General features: G+C 38.2%; 1 protein-coding gene across 5 annotated transcripts in view; it reads right to left on the bottom strand.

Annotated features, from left to right (window-relative positions):
- DDAH1 (dimethylarginine dimethylaminohydrolase 1) overlaps nucleotides 1–25027 on the bottom strand; it is a 259984-nt gene that overhangs the window by 67565 nt on the left and 167392 nt on the right. The window contains exon 1 of one of the 5 annotated variants that reach the window (XM_011956103.1): nucleotides 18812–18959. The exons of the other annotated variants lie outside the window; for them this stretch is intronic. Coding sequence (XP_011811493.1) covers nucleotides 18812–18814 — 3 coding nt within the window. The 5' untranslated portion in view covers nucleotides 18815–18959. Of the gene's footprint in view, nucleotides 1–18811; nucleotides 18960–25027 lie in introns of those variants that run through there. 5 annotated transcript variants of the gene reach the window in all.

The following is a 25027-nucleotide window of genomic DNA, read 5'->3' as shown; positions in this document are numbered from 1 at the left end:
CACCCTGCAGCAAGCTTCTGCCTGGGCACTCAAGCTTTCTGATATATCCTCTGAAATCTAGGTGGAAGCTGCCAAGCCTCCATCGCCCTTGCATTCTGCATGCCTGAAGACTTAACACCAAGTGGAAACTACCAAGGCTTATTAAGGCTTATACCCTGCAGACAGACAACCTGGCTGGAGCTAAAAGCAGCAGGGATTGGGGGGTAGTGTCCTCAGGTGGTGTAGGGCAGTGGTGCCCTGGGCCACTGCCCCGAAACCACTCTGGCCTCCTAGGTCTTTGGGTCTGTAATGGGAAAGGTGATCTCAAAGATTTCTGAAACACCTTCAGGATCTTTTTCCCATTGCCTTAAATTAGCACCTGGCTCCCTTTTATCCATGTTAATCTCTCTAGCAAGCAATAGATCAGCCACATCCTTGGATTTCACCTAAAACTGCTCTTTCCTTCTCCTACTACATGGGCAGGCTAAGAACTTTCCAAAATTTTCTGCTCTGTTTCCCTTTTAAATATAAATTCCAACTTAAGCTCATTCCTTTGCTCCCATATCTGATTATAGGCTGTTAGAAACAGCTGCACCACTTCTTGAGTGCTTTGCTGCTTAGACATTTCTTCTACCAGATAACCTTCATCGTCATCACTATTAAATCCAGCCTTCCACAAATCCCTAGGACATGGACACAATGCAGCCAAGATCTTTGCTAAGGCATAACAAAAGTGACCTTTGCTCCAGTTACCAGGAAGTTCCTCACTTCCATTTGAGACCTTGTCAGCTGGGCTTTCACTATCTATATTTCTATCAGGAATCTGGTCAAAACCAATTAACTCGTCTCTAAGAAGTTCCCAACTTTCCCTTGTCTTTTTGTCTTTTGAGGCCTCCAAACTCTGTCCATTATCCAGTTCTAAGGCTGCTTCCCCATTTTCAGGTATTTTTATGCAATGCTCCACTCCTCAGTACCAATTTTCTGCCTGTGGTGCTATAAAGGATACCTGAGGCTGGGTAATTTACAAAGAAAAAAGGTTTATTTGGCTCACAGTTCTGCCGGCTGTACAAGAAGCATTGCACCAGCATCTACTTCTGATGAGAGCCTCAGGTTGCTTCCACTCATGGCAGAAGGGAAGGAGAAGTCATTGTGTGCAGACATCACATGGTGAGAGAGAGGGAGCAAGGGTTGGGGAGGTGCCAAGTTCTTTTTAACAATCAGTTCCAGGGGAACTAATAGAGTGAGAACTCACTTATTAACTCTGAGGATGGCACCAAGCCTTTCATGAAAGATCTGCCCCCATGACCCAAACACCTCCCACTAGGCTTCACCTCCAACACTGGGATTCAAATTTCAACATAAGATTTGGAGACACAAACATCCAAACTATATCACTCAACTTCTACAACTTTTGGTTCCTTGTCTGTAAATTGGAGACCACAACCGTGACTATCTCATAGGACTGATATGATGATTAAATGAAACAATACATGTAAAAAGCCTTAATGAAAAGCCTGACACAAAATGATCCCTCAATCTTAGTTATTTACCATTACTACTATTGTTAAGAAAAAATAAACTTTCTCTTGAACACCAGTCTTAGAAATACAATAGACAGTAATTGTCATTAAACTATGAGATTACAGAATTAATGTGAATGAAAAAGTCATTATATAAAAATAATTGTAAGCCTTGTTCACAGTGACCCATGAAAAATGCAATTGGAATCATAAAGGGAAACAACACACTAAATTTGTCTCACTTTTCTGAGTTCCATTTCTAAATGTGTTGTCCAGAATCATTAGAATACTTAATAAAGTGTAAAATGACATGTTACATGAAAAAAATCATAAAAATGTCATTATAACAACCCAGAGCCATCTCCTCTTTGGCTTATCTGGATGTGGCACCCAGTAAATCCTAGTATAGTAATACTCTAGGACAACCAATGGCTCTCTGAAAAATGTCAAAAAGGAGAAAGTGTCACCTTCACTGTGCTCCTGATGACGCTATTTCTGTCTACTTTCAGTGTGGAGTATTTGGCATCCTGACTGACAGTCTGTTTAAAGTTCCACCAGCGCAGGATTCACTTAAAGGAATTCAAATAGACGACCCCGCAGAGGCTATGTAGCAAAATGATTACATTCACAGGTTTTGAAATTAAATAACTTGGTTCAAATCCTTTTTCTGATAGTTGCTAGTTGATTGGGAAAGATACTATACTCTGAGCCTCAGTTTCCTCACCCATAAAATGATCATTAACAGTTGTTTCTAGGCCAGGTGTGGTGGCTCACACCTGTAATCCCAGCACTTTGGGAGGCTGAGGCAGGAGGATACCTTGAGCCCAAGAGTTCAAGACCAGCCTGGACAACAGGGTGAGACCCTGTCTCTACTAAAAATGAAAATCAAATGCACTCCAGCCTGGGCAATAGAGTGAGACCCTGTCTCAAAACAAAACAAAACAAACAAACAAAAACAAACTGGAAAAACATCAAAATAAAAGTTGTTTTTTATCTCAAAGGGTTGTTGTGATGAATAAAATGATGTTTATAAAGCTCTTAGCATGGTGATCTACTCAGTAAATGTTCAATAAATATTATTTACTAACTATTAAATTTTAGTCTGGGAGTCTGGACAATCCCATACAAAAGTCTCAGAATACCAACTCTGTGCTACTTCCAGCACTGCTGAGTTATCCATTCACTGAACAGATGTGTGTTGAGTGGCTAATGCTGTCTCAGACCCTGTGCTCAATGCTTTACTTACTTAGTTGAAATCCTCTCATCATGATGGGCTTCATGAGAGATTGTGAGCTCTGTGAGGCTAGAGTCTCTACTCTGATGTTGATGCCTATATAACCGTGTAATGTATGGGCCCTGACACAGTGCCTAACAAACAGGAGATGCTAACAAGTTTTAAGGAATGAATCAATGAGCAAGGGATGAATGACTATGACACAAGGAAGATTAACTCCTTGACCTCAGGGAACTCATGTTCTAGCTGGAGATAGATTTAGCCCCCTAAAAGACAATGGAAGCAAAAAGTGTTAGGGAGGGAATTTCAGAGAGTGGGATCACCATTAAAAAATATCAACAATTTCTGTTACAGTTACGCTAATATAATTCAGTGATAAGAGCAAAAGAATGTGTAATCAAAGTTGATGATTCTAGAAGACCTCTTCTAACAAAAACCAGAAGCATCTTTTTTACTACCTATCATAGGAAAAGAAACTCTAGTCATTTTTATATCTGAAGTCAAAAGACAGAAAGGAATATGTGGTCACATATCCTTCTATGTTAAGTCAAGCCCAGTACTGCCTCACTGTCCTCACCCTATTTGCTGGTGGTTAGGGGTGTCAGTTACCACCTCCCACCTCTTCTCTACCTTATGGCTAATTAGGAAGAGACACATGACAAATAGGGATCATATATCAGCTTTATCCGGGGTCCCTTGGTAATGGCCAAATTGGAGAACTGGCAAGGTCTCCTACCTTCTAGTTAGAACTGAACACAGCCTGATCTGCAAGTAGAGTGAATCTGATTTAAAACCCAACTGCACCATCCTTTACTCCACCCACCTGTCCCAAGACATTCTATAGGGCATGTGGGGATTATAGAAACTACAAGATGAGATTTGGGTAGGGACATAGCCAAACCATGTCACCTACTGACCTCCAGGAAAGGGGAGTGGGGAAGGACTAGAGATTAGACTCCATAAAAACTTCTGAACAACAAAATTTGATAAGCTTTGGGGTTGGTGAACACATGGATGTGCTGGGATGGTAATGTACCCAAAGAGGGCATGGAGGTGCCACCCCCACCCCCATACCACAGTGCCAACTTTTAAGATAATTGATGGTAGTCACAGTAAGTGGTTGTTACTGCAGGGGCCTCTTTATTTGTTCTCTTCTTCAGCACTGAGATCTTAGAGCCAAAGCCATCCTAGCTCTGGGAGACCCAAAATCCAATATAAAAATGGGATCCTTAATTTCTAAACATCTAACAACTCTGTCTTCCAGTATGCCTGCCTTTTTCACATATAGAATTATGGCTCAGGAAGCTGCAAATATCAACTCTTACTACAGATAATATAGAATTACAATGGCTACCATACAGAATGTTCCAGATGAACAAGACCATTCATATAAGTGTACTTGAATCCCAAATTTCTATAATTAGGCAAAGAGAATGGGATTGTTATTCTAATTGACATTCAGAAGCCTCAAGCAGACAACAGGATTCTAAAATTGCTTTTTAAAAAAATTCATTGTAAAGAGTTAATAAAAAGTTAAAAATGCGAGATATCGTCATACCAAGGACAGTAACATTGACAAGACTTATTCTGCTCCCCTCTGTCTTTGCCTGAATTATCAGTCTACTAACTCTGTCTTAAATGCCTTCCTTTTCTGAAAACACAGTTAAATGGTTTCCTTATAAGAAATAATCAGGAAATAATCCCTGAGTGACTGATACTCTTTGGATAAAAACAGAGCCAAGGGTCATAGTTTGAAAATTTCCTAAACCTACAGAAGACCTCCAGATATTTTCTGAAGAGAAGCCAGGTATAGTGGCACATGCCTATAACCCCAGTTACTTGGGAGACTGAGGTGGGAGGATCATTTCAGCCCAGGAGTTTGAGGCTGCAGTGAGTTATGATCATGTCACTGCACTCCAGCCTGGGCAACAGAGTGAGGCTCCATAACTAACTAACTAACTAACTAACTAACTAACTAACTAACTAAATAAATAAATAAAAATTTAGGAAAAATTGGGCCAGGCGCGGTGGCTCAAGCCTGTAATCCCAGCACTTTGGGAGGCCGAGACGGGCGGATCACGAGGTCAGGAGATCGAGACCATCCTGACTATCACGGTGAAACCCCGTCTCTACTAAAAATACAAAAACTAGCCGGGCGAGGTGGCGGGCGCCTGTAGTCCCAGCTACTCGGGAGGCTGAGGCAGGAGAATGGCGTAAACCCAGGAGGCGGAGCTTGCAGTGAGCTGAGATACGGCCACTGCACTCCAGTCCGGGTGACAGAGCGAGACTCCGCCTCAAAAAAAAAAAAAAAAAAAAAAAAAATTTAGGAAAAATTTAGGGTCTTCATTGAAACTTATAACCCCAGAATATCTGATCTCAACCAACTAATACACATATTGGTGAGAATTAGAGAAGCCACAAAATGGGTGAAAGAGGCAGAATGGTATTACCTGACAAGCCCCACCTGGTCCATTATGGAAAGCAGGGAAAAAATGCAAATAACGTTTTGAAAGCCATTACCAAAGTATTTCAGTTGGATGGCAAAAAACAACCTAGGCTGACCTTTGGGCCTGCTCTGGGGCACTTCTTTAATAAATGACTGAAAAAACAGTTTCCAAAAAACTGTTGTTATTGGTGCAAGCAACTAGGACATTGGAAAAGAGACTGCTCCAAATATTTCCAGGGAAAACATTATAAACAGGCTGTCTACCCTCTGATAATCTCCATGTTGACCACCAGGATTGACAGGCCTTTGGGGGAAGCTCCAGTTATTATCCTGTAGGTAGACACCACAACTGTGATTTCTACTTTATCTATTTATTTTAAAAATTTTTAAAAATTTCAATAGGTTTTGGGGAACAGGTGGTGTTTGGTTACAAGAATAAGTTCTTTAGTGGTGATTTCTGAGATTCTACTTTAACTCCATTTTTGTTTTTGTTTTTGGCTTAAGCAACAAAAATGTATTGTCTCAGTTCTGTAGGCTAGCGACTTGAAATCAAGGTATCTGCAGGGTTGGTTCCTTGCTAAGGCTATGAGGAAAGCATCTGTGCTAGGCCTTGTTCCTTGGCTTATAGATAGCTGTCTTCATATTCACATTGTATTATCTTGGTATGCATGTCTCTATGTCCAAATTTCCTCTTCTTATAAAGCCACAGTCATACTGAATTAGGGCCTACTCTAATTACCTCATTTTAATTTGATTACCACTCTAAAGACTCTATCTCCAGATAAGATCACATTCTGAGGTACTAGGGGTTAGGACTTCAACATATGAATTCTGACAAGGCATCAATTCAACTCATAACATAAGTGCTGCTGAGCCCTTGTTAGAAAATGAACCCTTGGGCCAGGTACGGTGGCTCACATCTGTAATCCCAGCACTTTGGGAGGCTGAGGTGGGCGGATCACGAGGTCAGGAGTTCAAGATCAGTCTGGCCAACATAGTGAAACCCCGTCTCTACTAAAAATACAAAAATTAGCTGGGCATGGTGGCATGTGCCTGTAATCCCAGCTACTTGGGAGGCTGAGGCAGAAGAATTGCTTGAACTAGGGAGTCAGAGATTGTAGTGAGTGGAGATTGTGCCACTGCACTCCAGCCTGGCAACGGAGCAAAATTCTGTCTAAAAAAAAAAAAGAAGAAAAGAAAAAAGAAATAAAATGAACCCCTGACCCATGGATGTCTTGTGACTCTCAGGCCTGACATTCCCATTTTGAGGTGGGTCAACTACGATACAACTACAAGGAAAGGGTCCATTTGCTGGCCAAATGAAAATAATGTGTTTGAGGGTATGGCTGGCCTGACCCTAGTGACATCTCAGTTTTGCATGAAGTAGCAGCTATCCTTTTGGGGAATACATTATCTCCCACTCTGCCACCTAAAACAAATCCACAGGCTCAACAAGGTCCTCGATTCACAGAGATTCCCTTCAATGCCTGGACCTGGTTTACCTCTGGTTCAGCTAAGCTGAAAACTGATGGTGCTAATAGTCCTACTGCTGCTGTTTGACCTCAGCACCAGCTATATAAAGCCTGGTTATTGGTATCAGTGGGCAGAACCCAAAGCAGTTCTCAGAGCCCTTGTCAAGCAGGCTAAGGGGCCAGGTTATTGGGATGGACAATTCACAATGAACCTTGAATATCCTTAGCTTCTTGCCGGGTCAAGAATGCAAGGCCTTGATTACTCTTTACTCAGGTCATTTCTCTGGGTTGTGTTTCAGTGAACATCTTGAGAAATGAAGTAAAGCAGCTTCCATCTCCTCCTCCATCCCTTCCTCATGGCTCACTATAAAAGCAGTAAGTTCCCTAAACTCAATGTTCCTCAAATGTGACACAAATCCACTGCGTACACAACACCCATTTAAACCCATGCCTGTCTTTGTCACCTTCATGAGTTTTGGGAGGATGTGGGGAATTGACACCAACATGACACTCATGCTGCTTGCTGTGCTGTGAATAATAAAGTCCTCTGTCTCTGATGTAGGTGTTACCAGTCTTCTGTAACAAGCTAAACTGTTGGCTTGCCAGTGGGGTAAAATCTCAGACCCTTCACAGATCCTGACTTCATGGGGACTGATATAAGAATAAAAGTCCTGTAGTTTCCAAAGGTCTTTGACAAGGACACTCTTAAGTATCTGACATACTTGACTGATTCCTAGTATTTGGTCTCTCCTAGGTCATTTTGCTCTATAACAATAATTCACTTGCCTATTCTTTTGTTTTATTCCCTCAGACAAAATACTTATTTTACACAAGACAATCCTTAATAGCAATAACAACATCAATAACTAATACTTACAGCATTGTTCTATACACTATATATCATCTTTACTTCTTAAAATATCCATCTGAATGAGATATTATTACCCTCTAGTGTACAGATCAGGAGACTGAGGCATAAGTCATACAGTTTAAGCCCCACTTTTATAAAAGTGGGGACAACCTCTCACTCAAAATAAAAAAGAAAATTTCAGTTGTGAGGAATATCAAATCCAGTTCTATCCATGAGTCCAGGCAAAGAAAATGCCTTCTTTGTCCTATTCATTAGAGGGCTCTACACTGAAGTCAGTGATTCCATTAAGAAACAATCTAAAATGACTACCTATTGTACAAAATTGGTCTCCAAAATACAACTTTCTAACATTTAGCTGGCTATTTAAAAACTCTTTGTAAAAGAAATTTACATCTATAAAGAAAATCTCCATTTCTAAGGGCATCTCTTTCTCTGCACCTAAAACCACTAGAAAATTTTACAGTGAGAAGGACATTGGCTTAAAGTTTACACAACAAACCTTAACTGTGTTTAGAGCACTTTTCCTGCCCATCTTGTTTTATGGGGTCTTACTCTTTGCCCTTGTCCCAGCAAATAATGGTGTTTAGATCTAAGTTGTGTGCTTTGGGATGTAAATTTTCTATATCATCTCACCTAAGAGTCATGTCTTTGGAAGTGCAAACTTAGGGTTACCTAGCTAATAATAATTTAAAAATATTTAACAATAATTTAACAATAAATTTTTATTTGTATTTATTTTATTTTATATATTTAACAAAAAATTAACAATAATTTAAAAACAACAGAATAGGTAATCAGGAGATTGACAGTCTAAAGAAGAAAGAGAAACTATTGAAAAACTGGCAAATAGAGAATCTTATAAAAGCTCTAAGATCTGCTTCTGTGTGTCTGTATATCTACATGTGTTATAGGTATGTGATATTTTGCTATCAAAATATATGAAAAAGCTTTAATTAATTGGCTTAAAGAAAAAGTAAGCTACAAAATATAATATTTTATCAGAAAAACTGCACTAACTGCTATGGTTTGCTGTGGTTTGTCCACACCAAAATTCGTGTTGAAATTTAATTGCCAGTGTAACAGTGTGGGAAGGTAAAGCCTTTAAGAGATGATTAGGTCAATCACATAGATTAATATCTTTCTCCTGAGACTGGGTTAATTCTGCAATACTGGATTAGTTCTCAAAGGAGAACAGTTTGTTATAAGGTGAGGTCACGCCTGTGTTTTATCCCCTTTCCATGCCTGCTTTCCCTTCTGTTTCTCCACCATGTTATGATGCAACATGAGACACACACCAAAAACTGACCAGATGGGCTGCCCCATCTTGGACTTCCAGCCTCTAGAATCATGAGCTAAATAAACCACTTTTCTTTACAAATTACCAAGTCTTTGGTATTCTGTTACAGCAAAAGAAAACAGGCTAAGAGACTACCTCAAATACCTTTCAGTTCATGTGACAGGTAAATCTTTGGTAAGTAAGACTAGTTCAATAAAACAGCTGTGTCTTCTGACCAGCAAAATAAACTTGTATTTAACTTTAGGGCTCTTGCTCAGGTAGCAACTAACATCGGCATACTGTAAAAATGGTTAACAAGGAAATGACTTGAGATAATGGCTAGCTTTATTTAACGACCAATTCAAGCATAACTGTCAAGAACAAGTAAATTAGGTGAAAGTAAATCAGTTAAAGGTTTTAAATAAATTCTTCATAGTTTCGAAAATCTTCAAGTAACATAATCTTAAAGTCATATGATTAAGTAATAAATATTCATGAAATGTCAGTTATTTCCAGGTAAGTTAGAGTATTGACACATTAATTGCTAAACATGATTAAAGTATAGATACTTTGTTACCTTGTGTTGTCATAAAATGTTGGTATATAATAGCTCAAAATTGCTTACTTCCTAGGTTTCACTAGAAATTAAGGTTACTAAAAGTTAAAAATTCTAATTAATATATGTAATTATATATGCAAAGTATACCAAGAGAAAGTAAAATATGTTTGGGTGAGAAAATTTATAAAAAGTCATGAGAATATGTTTTTGTAGAAAAGAGTAATTTCAGCTAATTCAAAGGTTAAAGGCTTTTCACAATATAGATTTATGAAGAAAATGGAAACAAGGCAGGAAGGAACTATTATGAAAAAGAGATACAAAAAAGTTCTAAGTCTGAGAATATATTTTTGGTACAGAAAGTTGAAAGGAGACTAATTTTGTGTGGTCAGAAAGATAAGGGAAAAAGAAAAGTACATTTTTGCCCTAAGGTAGAATGAGTGGTTGTTTCAATACAAAAAAGAAGAGACTGGGCGCAGTGGCTCAGGCCTGTAATCCCAGCACTTTGGGAGGCCAAGGCTGGTAGATCACCTGAGGTTGGGAGTTCAAGACCGGCCTGACAAATGTGGAGAAATCCTGTCTCTACTAAAAATACAAAATTAGCTGGGTGTGGTGGCACATGCCTGTAATCCTAGCTACTCAGGAGGCTGAGGCAGGAGAATCGCTTGAATCTGGGAGGCAGGGGTTGCGATGAGCTGAGATCACGCCATTGCACTCCAGCCTCAGCAACAAGAGCGAGACTCCATCTCAAAAAAAAAAAAGAAAAGAAAAAGTAGAATGCATGGGACAAAACTGAAGGTTTGAGCAAGCTGCAGGAGGTCTTCGCAAGGTTTAGATTTATGGAAGATGAATCTAATGAAAGGAATTTTGAGTGTGATCAAGTTGGCTAAAATTAAGAAAGAATTATGTTTAGATTTTTCTAAAAATTAAGTTTTATTTTTAAAACAAGGTTTTCTTGAAGTACTGATCTTATTAAAAAATTGTGAGACTTTTTAGATATGTGGCCTAGAAAAGAAAGATTCTGTATTTTGTCAAAATAATTTTTGTGCTTCATGTTTTCTTTCTTAGGTCATTAATTACTTAGGAAAACTGAGTCTTCTCTTTATTATAAGAGTTAAGATTTTCTACAGCTATGTAACTTCTTTTGAAGTATTTCAATTATCACTGTGGTTAAATGAGTATTATTTTCACAGTGACCTGTAATCCTATTTTTGATCAAGTGTTTGAATCTTTTTGACAAACTTTCCAAAATGAAATTCTAAGTCCCCTTGTCTTAGTCCCTTTGGAGTGGATATAAAGGAATACCTAAAGCTGGAAAATTTATGAAGAAAATGTAAAGGTAAACTGAGGCTGGAGCCGAACCGGGAACGAAGACACAAGGCAAATGGCAGTGAGAATAGCCTTTTATTAGGGTTTGCGGGCGAGGTTCCTCGGTCCAAAGGCGTGGGCCGAGGAAGTCACGCTGAGGGAGGAGGGTAGGGGCTTCTTATAGCCTGAGAGGTAGGGAAGCTGGTTGTGCAAACAGGGCCTGGGGGGTCTTGAAACTACTAGGGCAGGAGTTGAGTAAGGGTCATGAGGAAGGGGTCTTTGGAAACTGTCAACCGAAACTGCTGTTTACGAACTTGTGGAATGCAGGTGACCTCCAGGTCATGGGGGAGTGTGGTTGCCCAGCCAGAACTCTGACGCATTTAAGTCTGTGGGTGTGTACAAGGGTGAAGGGAGTCTTTAACAAAAGGCCTGCTACGCCGGGTAACGCCGCCATGCTGGGTCTAGATTCCTGCCTAACAGAAAAGAGGTTTACTTGACTCACAATTTTGCTGGCTGGAAGACTGGGCATCTGGCAAAACCCACAGGAAGCTTCCACTCACGGCAGAAAGCAAAAGGGAGTCACAGTACAGAGATCACATGGCCACAGAGGGAGCAAGAGAGGAGTGGGGAGGTGACAGGCTCTTTTAAACAACCAGCTCTCACAGGAACTAGTAGTTTCCATTAACTCACTCGTCTCAAAGAAGACACCAAGCCATTCATGAGGGATCCACCCCCATGACCCAAACACCTCCCATTAAGCCCCACCTCCAACATTGGGGATCAAATTTCAACATGAGATTTGGGAGACAAACATCCAAACCACAGCCACCTGGAAGTCCAAAAGAGAGATATTAAACCACTTAAGTTTATTTGATATGTTAAATTATATGGGAAATACTGTCAATAAGAAATAACGTTTAACCTTCTTTTCCTTATATTTGTATAGATATGTTATTAAAATATTTATTCAGGCCAGGCGTGGTAGCTCACACCTGCAATTCCTGCACTTTGGGAGGCTGAAGTGGGCAGACTGCTTGAGTCCAGGAGTTCAAGACCACCTGGGCAACATGGTAAAACCCTACTGCTACAAGGAATACAAAGAGCAGCCAGGCATGGTGGCACACAGGTGTAGTCCTAGCTACTCAGGAGGCTGAGAGGTGGGAGGATCGCCTGAGCCCAGGAGGCAGAGGCTGCGGTGTGCCATGATCACATCACTGTACTCCAGGCTGGGTGACAGTGTGAGACCTGGTCTTAAAAAAAAAAAAAAAAAAAGTTTCAAAATTGCATTAAATTTCTAGAAATCAATCATAATTTTGGTTATTATGATAAAATGTTGTATGCCACAGAAATAACACAATTTCTTTGTCAGTTATGGACTCTCATCAAGTTTTTAATGATGGCTATTTTAAGTCTTACTGTCCTCAGTTAATTGCTTTATTCTGATGCTGTTCTGAAAGCTTTCTGCAACAACCATAATCTTCAAAGAAGTTCATGGAAAGAATGGAAAAAATTCTGACAAGTACAGGTTTGTGATAACTTTGAGATAGCACTGGATTGGGTAAGAATTTGTAGAACTCAAAGAAAGAAACTGATAGATTAGTGAAACTGTTAACTAAGATCAAACAGAGCAGGGATTAATTACATTAGACTGAAAAATTGATGAGGAAAAATTATGTGTTCTTATAGCTTTTTAACACACTGCTGGTTCTCTTAATGTTTTATTTTCCAGATTTAAGAAACGATTTTTTAAAGCTGTCTCTAACTCACAACAGTTTGGTAGAGTACACTTTCATCAACAAAGATCGAAACATTCCATCTTTCTCCTTAATATGATTATGTTCATAAGCTCAAAAAGAATTTGCTGTCTGTATTACATGATACAACTGGAAACACTGGTTTAATTACCAAGGCTCTGACTGAAGTGTAATATTTTTGAGAATTAATAGAATGCCTGGTTTCAAGGATTCCCAGTGTGATACAGTTTGGATGTTTATCCCTTCTAAATCTCATGCTGAAATCTGATCCCTAGTGTGGAAGGTGGGGCCTGGTGGGAGGCCTCTCTCGCTATGTGACTCCACTGACTCCCCTAGCCTCCCACCATAAATAAAAGCTTTCTGAGGACCTCACCAGAAGTTGAGGAGATGCTGGTGCCATGCTTCTTATACAGCCTGCAAAGTTGTAAGCCAAATAAACCTTTTTTTTCATAAATTACCCAGTGTCATATATTCCTTTAAAGGAATGTAAAATGGACTAACACACAGCATTAGAGTGAGTAAAAAGTTGTCACTTCCTGGCAGGCTTAGGAACCTCAAGATACTAGAAAACCATGGACAAAGTCTGATGTTGGCCTTGGTTTAGCTTCCTAGTGATGAGAGGTTTTTTTTAAAGTCTAATCTGAGTTTCCTTGTCAAAATTTCTAGCAAAGCAAATTTAAAAAGAACTATGTGGTTATTTTTGCTGTACTTATATAAAATAATCAGGTGAAGTTTAATGAGACGAAACTTATTTTGCAAACAAATTAGTCTTACTCTGATTATCTTTGGTAGAAATGGGGGTGACTATAGAGAGAAAAGTTATGTTGCAAAAGAAAAACTATAGTATACCTTTTAGTAGACTGTAGCCTTGTTTATTTTTCCCTAGACTGGACTGGATCCTGAATTCTTTTAGTGCCCTCCAGTATCTAGCTTCAAAGAGCAAAAGTGCTAAACTGGACAACTTGATATAAATTTCAAGGGACAAGTCTCATATGTGATGTGTTTGCCATACAGAGAGTTCACCAGAATATCTAATGCCACAACCAGGGACATTCAAACTGCAAACCAGGATGAGAATTTGCTAACTGCATGCCATGGACAGCTTTTAACAAGACCCTCAGATGAAGACTTCTTAAAATATTCTTACCCCTCTTAATTTTTCCTTGCTTATGCCTACTTCTTTCACTTGGCAGAATAAGGCTATGGTTGAAGTTTCACAGTCCTTAGTTTTTGTGGGTAATCTGACAGCATGTTGAATCTGTTATGTCAAATCTGAATCTTTCAAAAACCTGAGATCCTTTAGTCCACCTAGTGGGTAACTTCAGCAACATTCCTAATGCAACTGTTTGTTCAAATTGTACTAGTGATCTCTTTTACAGAGTTAGTACTCTCTGCTTTAGTGTAACCCATTCCTGCAATGCTAGGTGATAGAATTGCTACCGACTGAACAGGTAGAAATCTGTGCAATTGCTAATACTGCTTGCCACCCATAGATATAATGAGTATCTGGCCTGGCTCATTCTTTGATCTACTTAATTTCAGTTGGTTTACTTTAGGGGGATACTAGATAAAGAAGCATACTCCAAACTCCTGGCATTATCCTTCTGATAGTCATAATAGTAGCTTCTCTGGTACATGACATCCTCTCAAAAAGTTTTAAAAGTTTGTACGCAGTCATTCATCAAACACCGAAGAGTCTCTTTTCTGCTAGAATGACAAAAACTCAAAGAAATACATGATGATGAGTACACCATAACCTATGAATGACTTGTAGAGACCAGAAACCCAACATGATGATAAGAGTAGCACTAATGCTCTTAGTTTTGGTCACGCACTCACCTAGATGAAAGCGTGACCGAAAGGGGAAAATTGTTAAATAAAAAATATAGGAGGCCATTGTTTTGGACTAAGCTCTTGCACTAGGCCCCACAGCTCCAGGATTAAGTCCCAACAGACTTGAATAAAAATCAAAATGGAGTTATCCATGCTGAAGTTCCACATCACCAAACTGAAACTAAGTTGTTATATGACCTTCCAAGAAAGCAGGAGAGATAGCAGCCAATTTCCCAAATAGGCCAGTATCAATCTTCAGTCAGTAGGATAATAATTCCCTCTGTGTTAATCCTTAAAAGTAATCTGATGCTAACCAATCTTTCTATTTTTCTGCCTCCCTGTCCCTGCCTTTCAAGGAAAGTAATTTTGAAATAATCGATCTGTTTTTTGTTCTTCATTTTTGCTTTCCTTAGCCCTGTCTATAAAACCAACCCCTTCTGTTCAACTCACTAGCAAATTTATTGTATTTTATGACATAAAATGTTGCCCGATTCTAGAACTGCAATAAAGCCAGCTGTGCTCTTTAAAACTAAATCTATTGTAATTTTGTTCTTGAAATGCCCAAGTGGACTCAAATATTTTTTTCTTTGGAGAATCTTGGCCTTGTTTTGCTGTATCCTAGCCAATTGTTGAGCAAAAAAACCTTGAGCTCACTGGCATTATTTATCAAAAACAATCAGGGAGGACTACCTGAAGGACACATAGTCTACTCTTGCAGAAATTCTTTTCTTTTTTCTTTTTTTTTTTTTTTGAGACAGAGTCTCTATCTGTTGCCCAGGCTGGAGTACAGTGGTGTAATCTCGACTCACTGCAACCTCCACCTCCTGGATTCAAGCTATTCTCCTGCCTGTATCTCCCAAGTATCTAGGATTACAGGTGTGTGCCACCATGCCTCGCTTTTTTATGTTGTTGTGTTTTGGATTTTTAGTAGAGAGAGGATTTTGCCATGTTGGCCAAGCTGGTCATGACCTCCTGACCTCAGGTGATCTGCCTACCTGGGCTTCCCAAAGTGCTGGGATTATGATGTGAGCCACCGTGCCTGGCCTACTCTTGCAGAAATTCTAAAATGTACATCTGAATTAGAGAGTTTACTTTCTATACTATTGAATTAACTGAACTGTACCTACTGGTAAAAATGTGGTAGATGATGCTATTTATATCGTTATACACCATCCACATGTGATCCCTAGGAAGAAATTTTTCTCTGAGCTTAGTAGCAATCATATTTTCACTTCTCAGAAACCGACCTGCCTGTATCTTTAGGTCCTCATAGACTAAAATACCTACCAGGTTCACTTCTTTATGCTGCTGGTTAGAAAACTTTCAGTGGAATTTGTGACCCATCTATAACAGTGTGTAGATCGTATATTGTGTTCCTGGCTCCACCTAATGGTAATCATTTTATCTTATTCCTGTACCCATCTTTTGATTGGTTCTACCTTTATTGTATATATCCTAAGCTGCCTTCTATCCCTTCTGCAGTACAATGGTACATAAATGAAAACCATAAAAATGTAAGCAGAGAGATATGATCCATGCCCACAATGTGATTGCCTTCTTCAAAGACATCATAGGCAAATGTCCAGGGTTTCTAAAGCTTTATATAGTACCAGAACATTGGGCTAAAGAGTGAACACTTTTGAGTACAGCAGACTAACACCATCTCTCATCATTAAAAGACGATCTTGGTGCTGCTTAAATGTAGCTTTCATAATACACTGTGTTGACACAGTCTAGCAATAAAATTACAGGAACTGATCCTTTTCTCCAAGAGGTTACACCTCTAAAATGAAGAGGGCGCCTACTGTGAAAACATTCATGAAAAGTGAAATCTTTCATTATTGGTATCTTCTTTTTACCTGGATTTATTCACTTCCTGGGAGCAGTAGAGAATGACTAACTACATCAGATAAAGATAGTCTAAATAGCACATACAGAATAGAATAGCATGGTTTATATTTACTTTTAGGAAAAGGAATCGTAATGAGGATGAAATATAATTTTACCTTGAATTTTCAGAGAAGCAGCTTTTCTTTTTTCTTGTTTTTTTTTTTTTTTTTTTTTTTTTTTTTTGAGAGAGGGTTTCACTCTGTTGCCCGTGCTGGAGTACAGTCGCATGACGAAGGTTCACTGTCACCTTGATCTCCTGGACCCAAGCGATCCTCCTATCTCAGCCTCCCAAGTAGCTGGGACCACAGGCACACACTACCATGCCCAGCTAATTTTTAACAATTTTTTTGTAGAGATGGGGTTTCATCAACCATGTTGTCCAGGCTGGTCTCAAATTCCTGGGCTCAAGTGATCCACCCAACTCAGCCTCCCAATGTGCTGGGATTACAGGCATGAGTCACTGCATCTGACCAAGAAGCAGCTTTTGAGCTCTTTTAAAATTCCTATTATTGAACTGTAGAATCAGATTTTCAGTTATACGTCATTTTGTTTTAAAAAGAAGCACATTTACTATCTTACTTGAAAGAAAACATTTTCAAAACTATTTTGCATCTAGTTCCTTTTTAATGTGTTCTGAAGGTGATGTATTTTACTTTTATTTTAATTAATTTTTTTAGAGACAGGGTCTTGCTATGTCACCCAGGCAGTGCTGCAATCACAGCTCACTACAGCCTCAAACTCTCGGGCTCAAGCAATCCTCCTGCCTCAGCCCCTCAAATGGCTAAGACTACAGGTACACAACCACCACCCCTAGGTAATATTTTAAATTTTTTTTGGTAGAGACAGGGTTTGACTATGTTGCCCAAGCTTATCTTGAATTCTTAGCCTCAAGTGTTCCTCCTGCCTTGGCCTCTCAAAGTGCTGGGATTACAGGTGTGAGCCACTGTGCCCAGACCTGAAAGTATGGTCTTTTTAAAAATCTGCCCCTGATTTCTTTCTTCTAGCCAGGGTCTAAGCATGAATGCTTTACTTCAAGCAGAGTCTTTCAACTATAGCAAACAAGACTACTTGTCAAACTATTTTTATAGGCAAAATATTTTCAAAAACATTTTCAGTACAAATTAATTTACCATGCTGTTTTTATCTCAGATTTGATATTTTCTTCAGAAATGTATAATTTCAGTTATCAATACTAAGATATAAAAATGCTTTGTGTATTTTTCTGGTAAATAGCTGAACTAAGACTACATTTCTAGAAAACACAATTAATAAAAATCTTCTGACAATTCTCATTTTTTGCTCCAAAAATATTAGTTTAACTTCAACAGATACCCGTTTTCTTAAGAATGCTGGGTATGTACCCGTGGAGGAGTGTCTGTTCCAAGTGATAAGAAGGGATCAGTGTGTGTTGGCTGTGGACTGGGACTGTCCCTTAGGGCCTGCTAATGTTCGATCTGGTGAGTAACAATCCCAAGTTTGAGGAAAATTTTCCCTTGGATATGTAAACTCCTAGATTTACCATATATATATACATATATATACACAGACACACACATGCATGTACACATATACACATATACATATATGTGTGTGTATATACATGCATGTAAAGTAAAACAGAATAGTTATATCCAAAAAAAAAATCTGAAAAGAATCATTCAAAACGTGCGAGACACATTGTACTTAAAATGTACTTGAAGGCCTGTTTCTGTAACAGTTGCCTAAACATCCCTAGGCTCTACTCTTCAGGAATCTTATTTCCAGGCACAGTGTCCTGGAGCATTTGCAATTTTTCAATTGGAACTCTCAGCACTTTATTTTAAAAATAGTCTAAAGTCAGAAACTGAAATACTGATCTATTTGTCAACCCCCAAGTTGCTCCTTAGTCAATATAATGTTGAATATTTCTGAATAAAGAATTCTTAAGGCTGGCTGTGGTTTAGGCAAGTCCTAAACTTATTAAAGGTAAAATAAGTTATTCACAAAAGAAAAAATATATAGTCTATTCTCAGCTGGAGAAATATCTATTTTCCCCCAAAACTGAATTATGTATTAAATCAGTTCAAATTTTATTTTGGACCATAATCTGTAATTTAACATAGTTGTTAAAATAAATGGATGTTTTAGTCTATTTTATGTCGAGTTGTTTACTAGAAAAAATAATTCAATGGGTAGAACATTTAAAATAGTTTTCCCTGTGTGCTTACTTACAAATGGATACATGTACTCTTGGCAAAATTTACCTGTTACATTTTAACAATGTAATTGCTGACAATAAAACACTAGCACAAAACAATTTCTGTATCTTAAACCATAACTATATTCCTCCTGCCACTTTTAGTAGGATCATGAATATTTCTATAACTAGTTTTTACAAATTTCTAAAATATTTTTAAGCCCATACGAAAGAAAAAAAAAAGGCTTATGGAATTTTTCTTTAAGAACTACATATCATATTTCACCAATAAAGCTAAACAGAAAAATGCAGATCAACATCACAATTAGCAAGTAGTGAGCATTTAATGACCTCCATTTCTAGAATCCACTTCTTAGAGGATGCCACCAGTTCATATTGACCCATTATACATGAAACTTCTGCCTGTAGGATTGCAGCTGACAAAGCCTGAAAGACCACATTCTAGAAGGTACTGCTAAGCTTCATTTGTCCTTACCATAGCTGACTGCCATCAAATTGCCATCCAGAACTGCTTTTGGGAAGCAGTTCCTCCGCAATCTTTTCAACAGATTCCCTGTTTTAACATCCACCTGTGTTACTGAAGAACAGTCTGACCCGGATTGAGCCATGGAGCAAATAATAACACTAACTGCAGCTCCAGACAGAAAAAAAAATAGGAGTTCATTTTCCAGACTCTTGTGGGAATACAGAGCATGTCTGCTGAAACTGAATCCAAGAGTTCAATGATATTGTAGACTCAAGTATTTCTTTATATTCCACGTAATAGCTTTTCCGTTCTTGGTGTTTTATAACACACTTCTGAGCCATGATTCAGAAAGTGAGGGAAATTCTGTCTGTCTTTCTCTCTCTCTCTCTCTCAAGTTATATAAAAATTACAATTGCAAGGTGAAGCTCTAACAGAAAGCCACAGGAGTTGCTCTGTGTACTGTTCTCACTGACCCCCATCACTGCAACTTAAGTCAGTTCATGTGGACTTTCTTTGAGGAAACGCCACTTCTTTAGGCATTAAATCTAAACTTCTTTCCTTTGGGTTTTGTTTTGCTTCATTTTTGCCATACTCTACAATCTGCCCTAGAAAGCTTGAGTATTACATCTTCATTCTGTCATTTTCAACCCTGTTTTCTCTCTTGACAAGGATAGACATGTTATTTTGCTGATATCACTGTTGAGTTGTACGAGGCCTTCTCCCTTTAGGCAGGGGCCACCAGAGTAATCAGTTTTATGTAGCTGCCACTTCATACTACTGTATCCTAAGAGCAGACATGCTAGCAATTCTCTTCAGTTTAATTCAATAAATAGGCCACATGGGTCTATTTATTAGCTGATATTAGCCTCCAACATCTAATATAACAAATATTACCTAAAAGAAATAGGATTTAAACTGTATCTAAGATTACAGAGGGAAATAGTCAAGCACCTGAGGAAAAGATCTTGTTTTTTCCTTGCTATTGAAAAACTTTCTGTAAAAACACTATACTTGGTTCTATAGAGGGCGTGCATCATCAGGTTGTGAGTACAGACATGGAGATGGTTCCTTTAAATAAACACAGGTGTCAGGAAGCTTAAGCATGTAAATGGAGGTCACACCTTATTTTTTCTGTAAGCTTAAAGTCTTAAAAAGTCATGTTCTGGATCAAGAGGAGCAGGGGCGTACCAAGGCATGGTCCATTCCCTGCTCCGCATTTGGCTGGGAAAGGCTTCGTCCTTGGCTGGATCTAAAAAATGCCCTAAAAAAAAAAAAAAAAAAAAAAAGCCCTGCTTTATAGCAGTGAATAGTAAACTGGAGATAGCATGTTGGAATACAAGTCTTGAGAGAAGGTGGAGTCCTCTATGAAAAAAGAGAGCGCCTCAGAGAGAGAGGGGAGACAAGAACCCAAGAATCACAAATGTTTTGTTTCTCTGCAAGAAAGAAGGCCAAGGTGCAAGACTATCCCCTGTCCTCTTATTCTAAGCTGCCCTCATGTAATGAATGCTCTCAGTCACTCACTCAAATACATCTCTTTTGAAATTAGAAGTAAAACCAAACACTTATGTTGCCAACTTAAAATAAAGAGGTTTGGCCGTATTTAAGAGCACGTGGATATTAGCCTCCAACAGTTTTAAAGAAGCTAAGAACTGAAATTTATCCAGGACCCACTATGTGCCAGGACTACCTACCATATTTCCTCATTTGAATTCCATAACCACCCGTGGTGGTGTGCATTATTATGTTTACTTTATAAATGTGGAAGTTGGAGCCCAAAGATGAGGAGTAATTTGTTCAAGGCAACACTATCTAGAACATGGAGCAACCAGGCCTGTCCAATTCCAAAAGCCACGTTATATCTGAAAAGCTTCTTTTAGAATATTTGAGACAGTCCTCATAGAGATTTATGAAATAGAATTTTATCTTGAGAAACTAAGAAATACAGAAGAGCAGCTTTCCTCATCACTACATCTGGATCCAATAAACTTAAAAATATTTTTTTAAGATACATTATACTTGATTTTTTTCTCTTTTTAAATTTGTAGTCCAAATTATCCCCGTCCTCTCAGCAAAATGAAATAGTAATCTCTATGATAAATTATGAGATTCTCTATAATGTGAAATCATCACTAAGTCCAAAGAGAAAATAAATAAAACAACTGTTATGTTTTAAAACTTGAAATATTCAAGAAGGATACATATAGAACACAGTATACATTTTTAAAAAATTAATTTTTTAATTAACAAAAATTGTGTATGTCTTTGGCATACAGCATTATGTTTTGAAATACGTATACATTGTGGAATGGTTGAATCAAGCATATGGCTTACCTTATATACTAATCATTTATTTGTGGTGAGAACATGTAAAAATCCACTCCTTCAGTTTTTTAGTATATGATGCACTATTATTACATATAGAGAAAAGAATATACTATAAACATTCATAAAGAGCAAGCTGAAAAAATTACATTCCTTTATTTCATGGTAGTTTTGAATTTATATGTTTTTAAAAACTATTGTATTAAAGCTTTAAAATACAATGCTAAATTACAAGGGTCTGTATGACTTAAAGAGAAACAAGGAAAATTAGGGTACATTTAACAAAATTTAAAGAAAACGTCTTTCATTGGAAATATATAAGAACAAAAACGCATTATATTTCTTTAAGAGAGTTTAGACCTTCCTCCTTGAGTTTTTGTTTTTCATGTGTCCACTTTTTAAATGTTTCCATTTCCTCCACACACATATTTCTGAAGAGTTATGAGCAGGAAGTTTTCTCATGTATTTTCCCAAGTAGAAAGTCCTCCAGCTGCTCACAGACTTTCCCATCGCCCCAGTATTAAAATTCTGGGTAAAATTTTAATTACTAATTTAGGAAAGATGAGATATTTAAAAATTTAATACAGTTTGCCCTTTTTACAGACTATGTAGAATAAAGTCTTAGTATGCTTGAAAAACCTCTTAGCAACTGAGAGCGGAGCTGGCCAACAATGGATGATTCATTGATTTAGCTTGAGTGTGCAGGAATGTCTGCCAAAGGTCTGAATAAACTCACATTGCTAGACACTATGGTAAAATGTACCCTGACCTCTTTTAAAACTCTATCAGAGCGGAAAGTTAAACTTGCAGCTTTCCAGCAATTCACTGGCATCTGGAAACACACTTGAATTATCATATCTTGCTTTTATAACAATGGATAGATTATTATTTTCACCTAATTAGACAATGGCTGCTACTAATTGGAGGTTTCTAAGGGGACACCACCGTGTTTTTAAGCCCTAAAAATAATGGTTTCCTATTCAATTTAAATCTGAAAGGAGGCTTTTTGAAATCCAAAACTGAAAAAACTGATTGTTGGTTTTTGGTAATATTGACCCAAGGGTTATGAAACATTACCCTAAACAATAATTTGTGCATTTAAAATTGGTAAACATTATGTAACAGATACCCTGTGTCTCTAAGTTTATGCATATATGTAAAGATTATACCAGGACATCCTATCTTATATTTACATAAAATTCAAAAGAGCTCGGATCTTTTGGTTACATCTGTCATTTGTCTCCTCAACATATTTTTTAGGGGTAAGTATTATTTCTCCTGCTTTAGAACTGGAAGACCATGCATGTGGAATTTTAAATTGTTGGCTTGCATTCATAGGTATTCAAATCAAGGGCAGGCCTGCGTTTACAAATGGATATTCTATTTCAAAATTGAGTATTAGATACATTGCAGTACTTTATCACTCACTTCAGCAGCTATAATAAAAATAATCCATGAAACCAAATCTTTGTTTCCCAGTGGTAAACAAAGATATACTTCCTAATTTCTTTTGCCTTTCACAAATGTAAGCCTAGAGCAAGGAATGTTCTGCCTTGAAAGAGCTGTACTGTTGTCTGATTTACTTCTTCTTCCTCATCTTGCCCCTTACCGTTTTCTCCTCCCTCTTCTTCTTCTTTTTTTTTTTTTTTTTAATCTTTTTGTGGCAAAATATTCAGGATTAACTGAACAATTCCCTGCTCCACCCCAGAGGTAACCATATTTATCAATTTGAAGTACACCTTTTCATATTGTTTTCTGGGGCATTTCCATGATTAAATGGATACATAAAATATATCATTCTGATTTACATGTTTTCCCTGTTTAATATATTATCGCATATTGTTCCATAACTTACTTTACAAAAAAAGTACTTCTTGGAAATCTTTTCATACCTGTACATTTGAATCCATTTCATTTTTTAAAACTGCTAAAAAGTATGTCACAGTGTTAGCTTACTTTCTGAAATGGGGCAAGTTATATCCATCCACTAAAAATATAGCTATTCTTCCAGCATAACCTAAATGGTCATATGGAACAAAACAGCATATGGAAAAGTAAAAATGGGTGAAGAAATTTAGTCTATTTTTTTTAACTTACTTCACTCTTGACAATTATATGTATCCAATAGCACCAGAGGCAATGAATGGGCTTGTTACATTGGACAGCAAAATCCAAGTAGTAAGATGAACACGATAGGGATCTTGCCAGAAAGAGGCCTTGTCACTTGGAGCAGAGAAGTAGAGAGCTTTATGGGTCAAAGTTGGATAGAACACACATGGTTCCTGCCCTCATGGGGGTAACAGTCTAACTCTTAAAGACCTTCCACCTTCACCCTCCTCTCCATTCCCACTGATAGTCTAGATCAAACTTGTCCAACCCACAACCCGCATGCCACATGCCGCCCAGGATGGCTTTGAATGCAGTCCAACACAAATTCATAAACTTTCTTAAAACATTATGAGATTTGTTTGATGATTTTTTTTTTTTTAGTTCACCAGCTATTGTTAGTGTTGGTGCATTATATGTGTGGCCCAAGACAATTTTTCTTCTTCCACTGTGGCCCAGGGAACCCAAAAGATTGGTCATCCCTGGTTTAGACTTTCCATATTTCTGGTGTGAACTACTGCAGGAACCCCTAAGTGGTTTTCTTGAGTCCAGTGTTTTGAACAGCAGAGATATTCCCAAAGAGAAAGATCTGATCATGTCACTGCCCAGATGAAATACTTTCGTTATTTTCCCTTAAACGACAATACAGGACAGAGCATAATCATCTCAACCTGACATGCACAGTCTAACTTCCCAATTTTTCTGCTGTTACTTTAAGTTCTAGTCACATCAAACTTTCTACTGGTCTGTGGAGATTCTATGTCACATTTCTAAGCTTTTTCACATACTGCCTAAAATGTCCTTTACCTTTTTCCACCTGGATCTCCTGCTTGTTGCACTAGACCAGCTTCAACACTGCCTCTTTGGTGAAGGGCTACCTGACTTCCACAGCAGGGATTTACTTCTTCTGTGCTCCCAGAGCAGGTTGCATTCACCTCTATAATAGCATTTCATGCGGTTTCAGCATTATTTGTAATGTATATATGTTTTCAACTTTATTTATAAGAAATTGTACATATTAGTTAAAAATCAACTGTAAAGCACATATGCTAAAGCTTTTGTCGAATCTTAAGTTATCAGTCATAACTCATTGCTATACTAGTCCTTAGCCCTACTTGAGTTGTTGGACTGCAAGTTAATTGGGAAGATCCAAAGCCAATTGTAATTGTAACAATTCTCCTTATGTATATACCAACAGAGATTATGAAATTATAGATTAGCTGAGCGCAGTGGCTCAGGCCTGTAATCCCAGCACTTTGGGAGGCCGAGGCAGGCGGATCACCTGAGTTCAAGAGTTTGAGACCAGCCTGACCAACATGGAGAAACCCTATCTCTACTAAAAATACAAAATTAGCTGGGCATGGTGGCATATACCTGTAATCCCAGCTATTTGGGAGGCTGAGGCAGAAGAATCGTTTGAACCCGGGAGGTGGAGGTTGTGGTGAGCCGAGATGGCACCATTACACTCCAGACTGCAATAAGAGTGAAGCTCCGCCTCAAAAAAAAAAAAAAAAAAAAAAGGAAATGAGATTAACATTGAATATGCTGGGGTTCAGGTACTGAGTATAATTGAGTTTAAAACACATAATTTAAATAAATGTTTAAAGATGACTTTGTACTCTGCTGGCTGAGGCCCCTGCTGATTCCGGACTTTCCAGCTTCCCGTCAGCACCCCTAGCCTCTCTGGGATCTATTTTACGGTGGGCGGAGCAAGATGGCCGAATAGGAACAGCTGCAGTCTCCAACTCCCAGTGCGAAGGACACAGAAGACCGGTGATTTCTGCATTTTGAACTGAG

The sequence above is a fragment of the Colobus angolensis genome, unplaced genomic scaffold, assembly GCF_000951035.1.
Source record: "Colobus angolensis palliatus isolate OR3802 unplaced genomic scaffold, Cang.pa_1.0 Scaffold41, whole genome shotgun sequence".
NCBI lineage: Eukaryota > Metazoa > Chordata > Mammalia > Primates > Cercopithecidae > Colobus > Colobus angolensis.
This window is presented reverse-complemented; position numbering and strand designations above follow the sequence as displayed.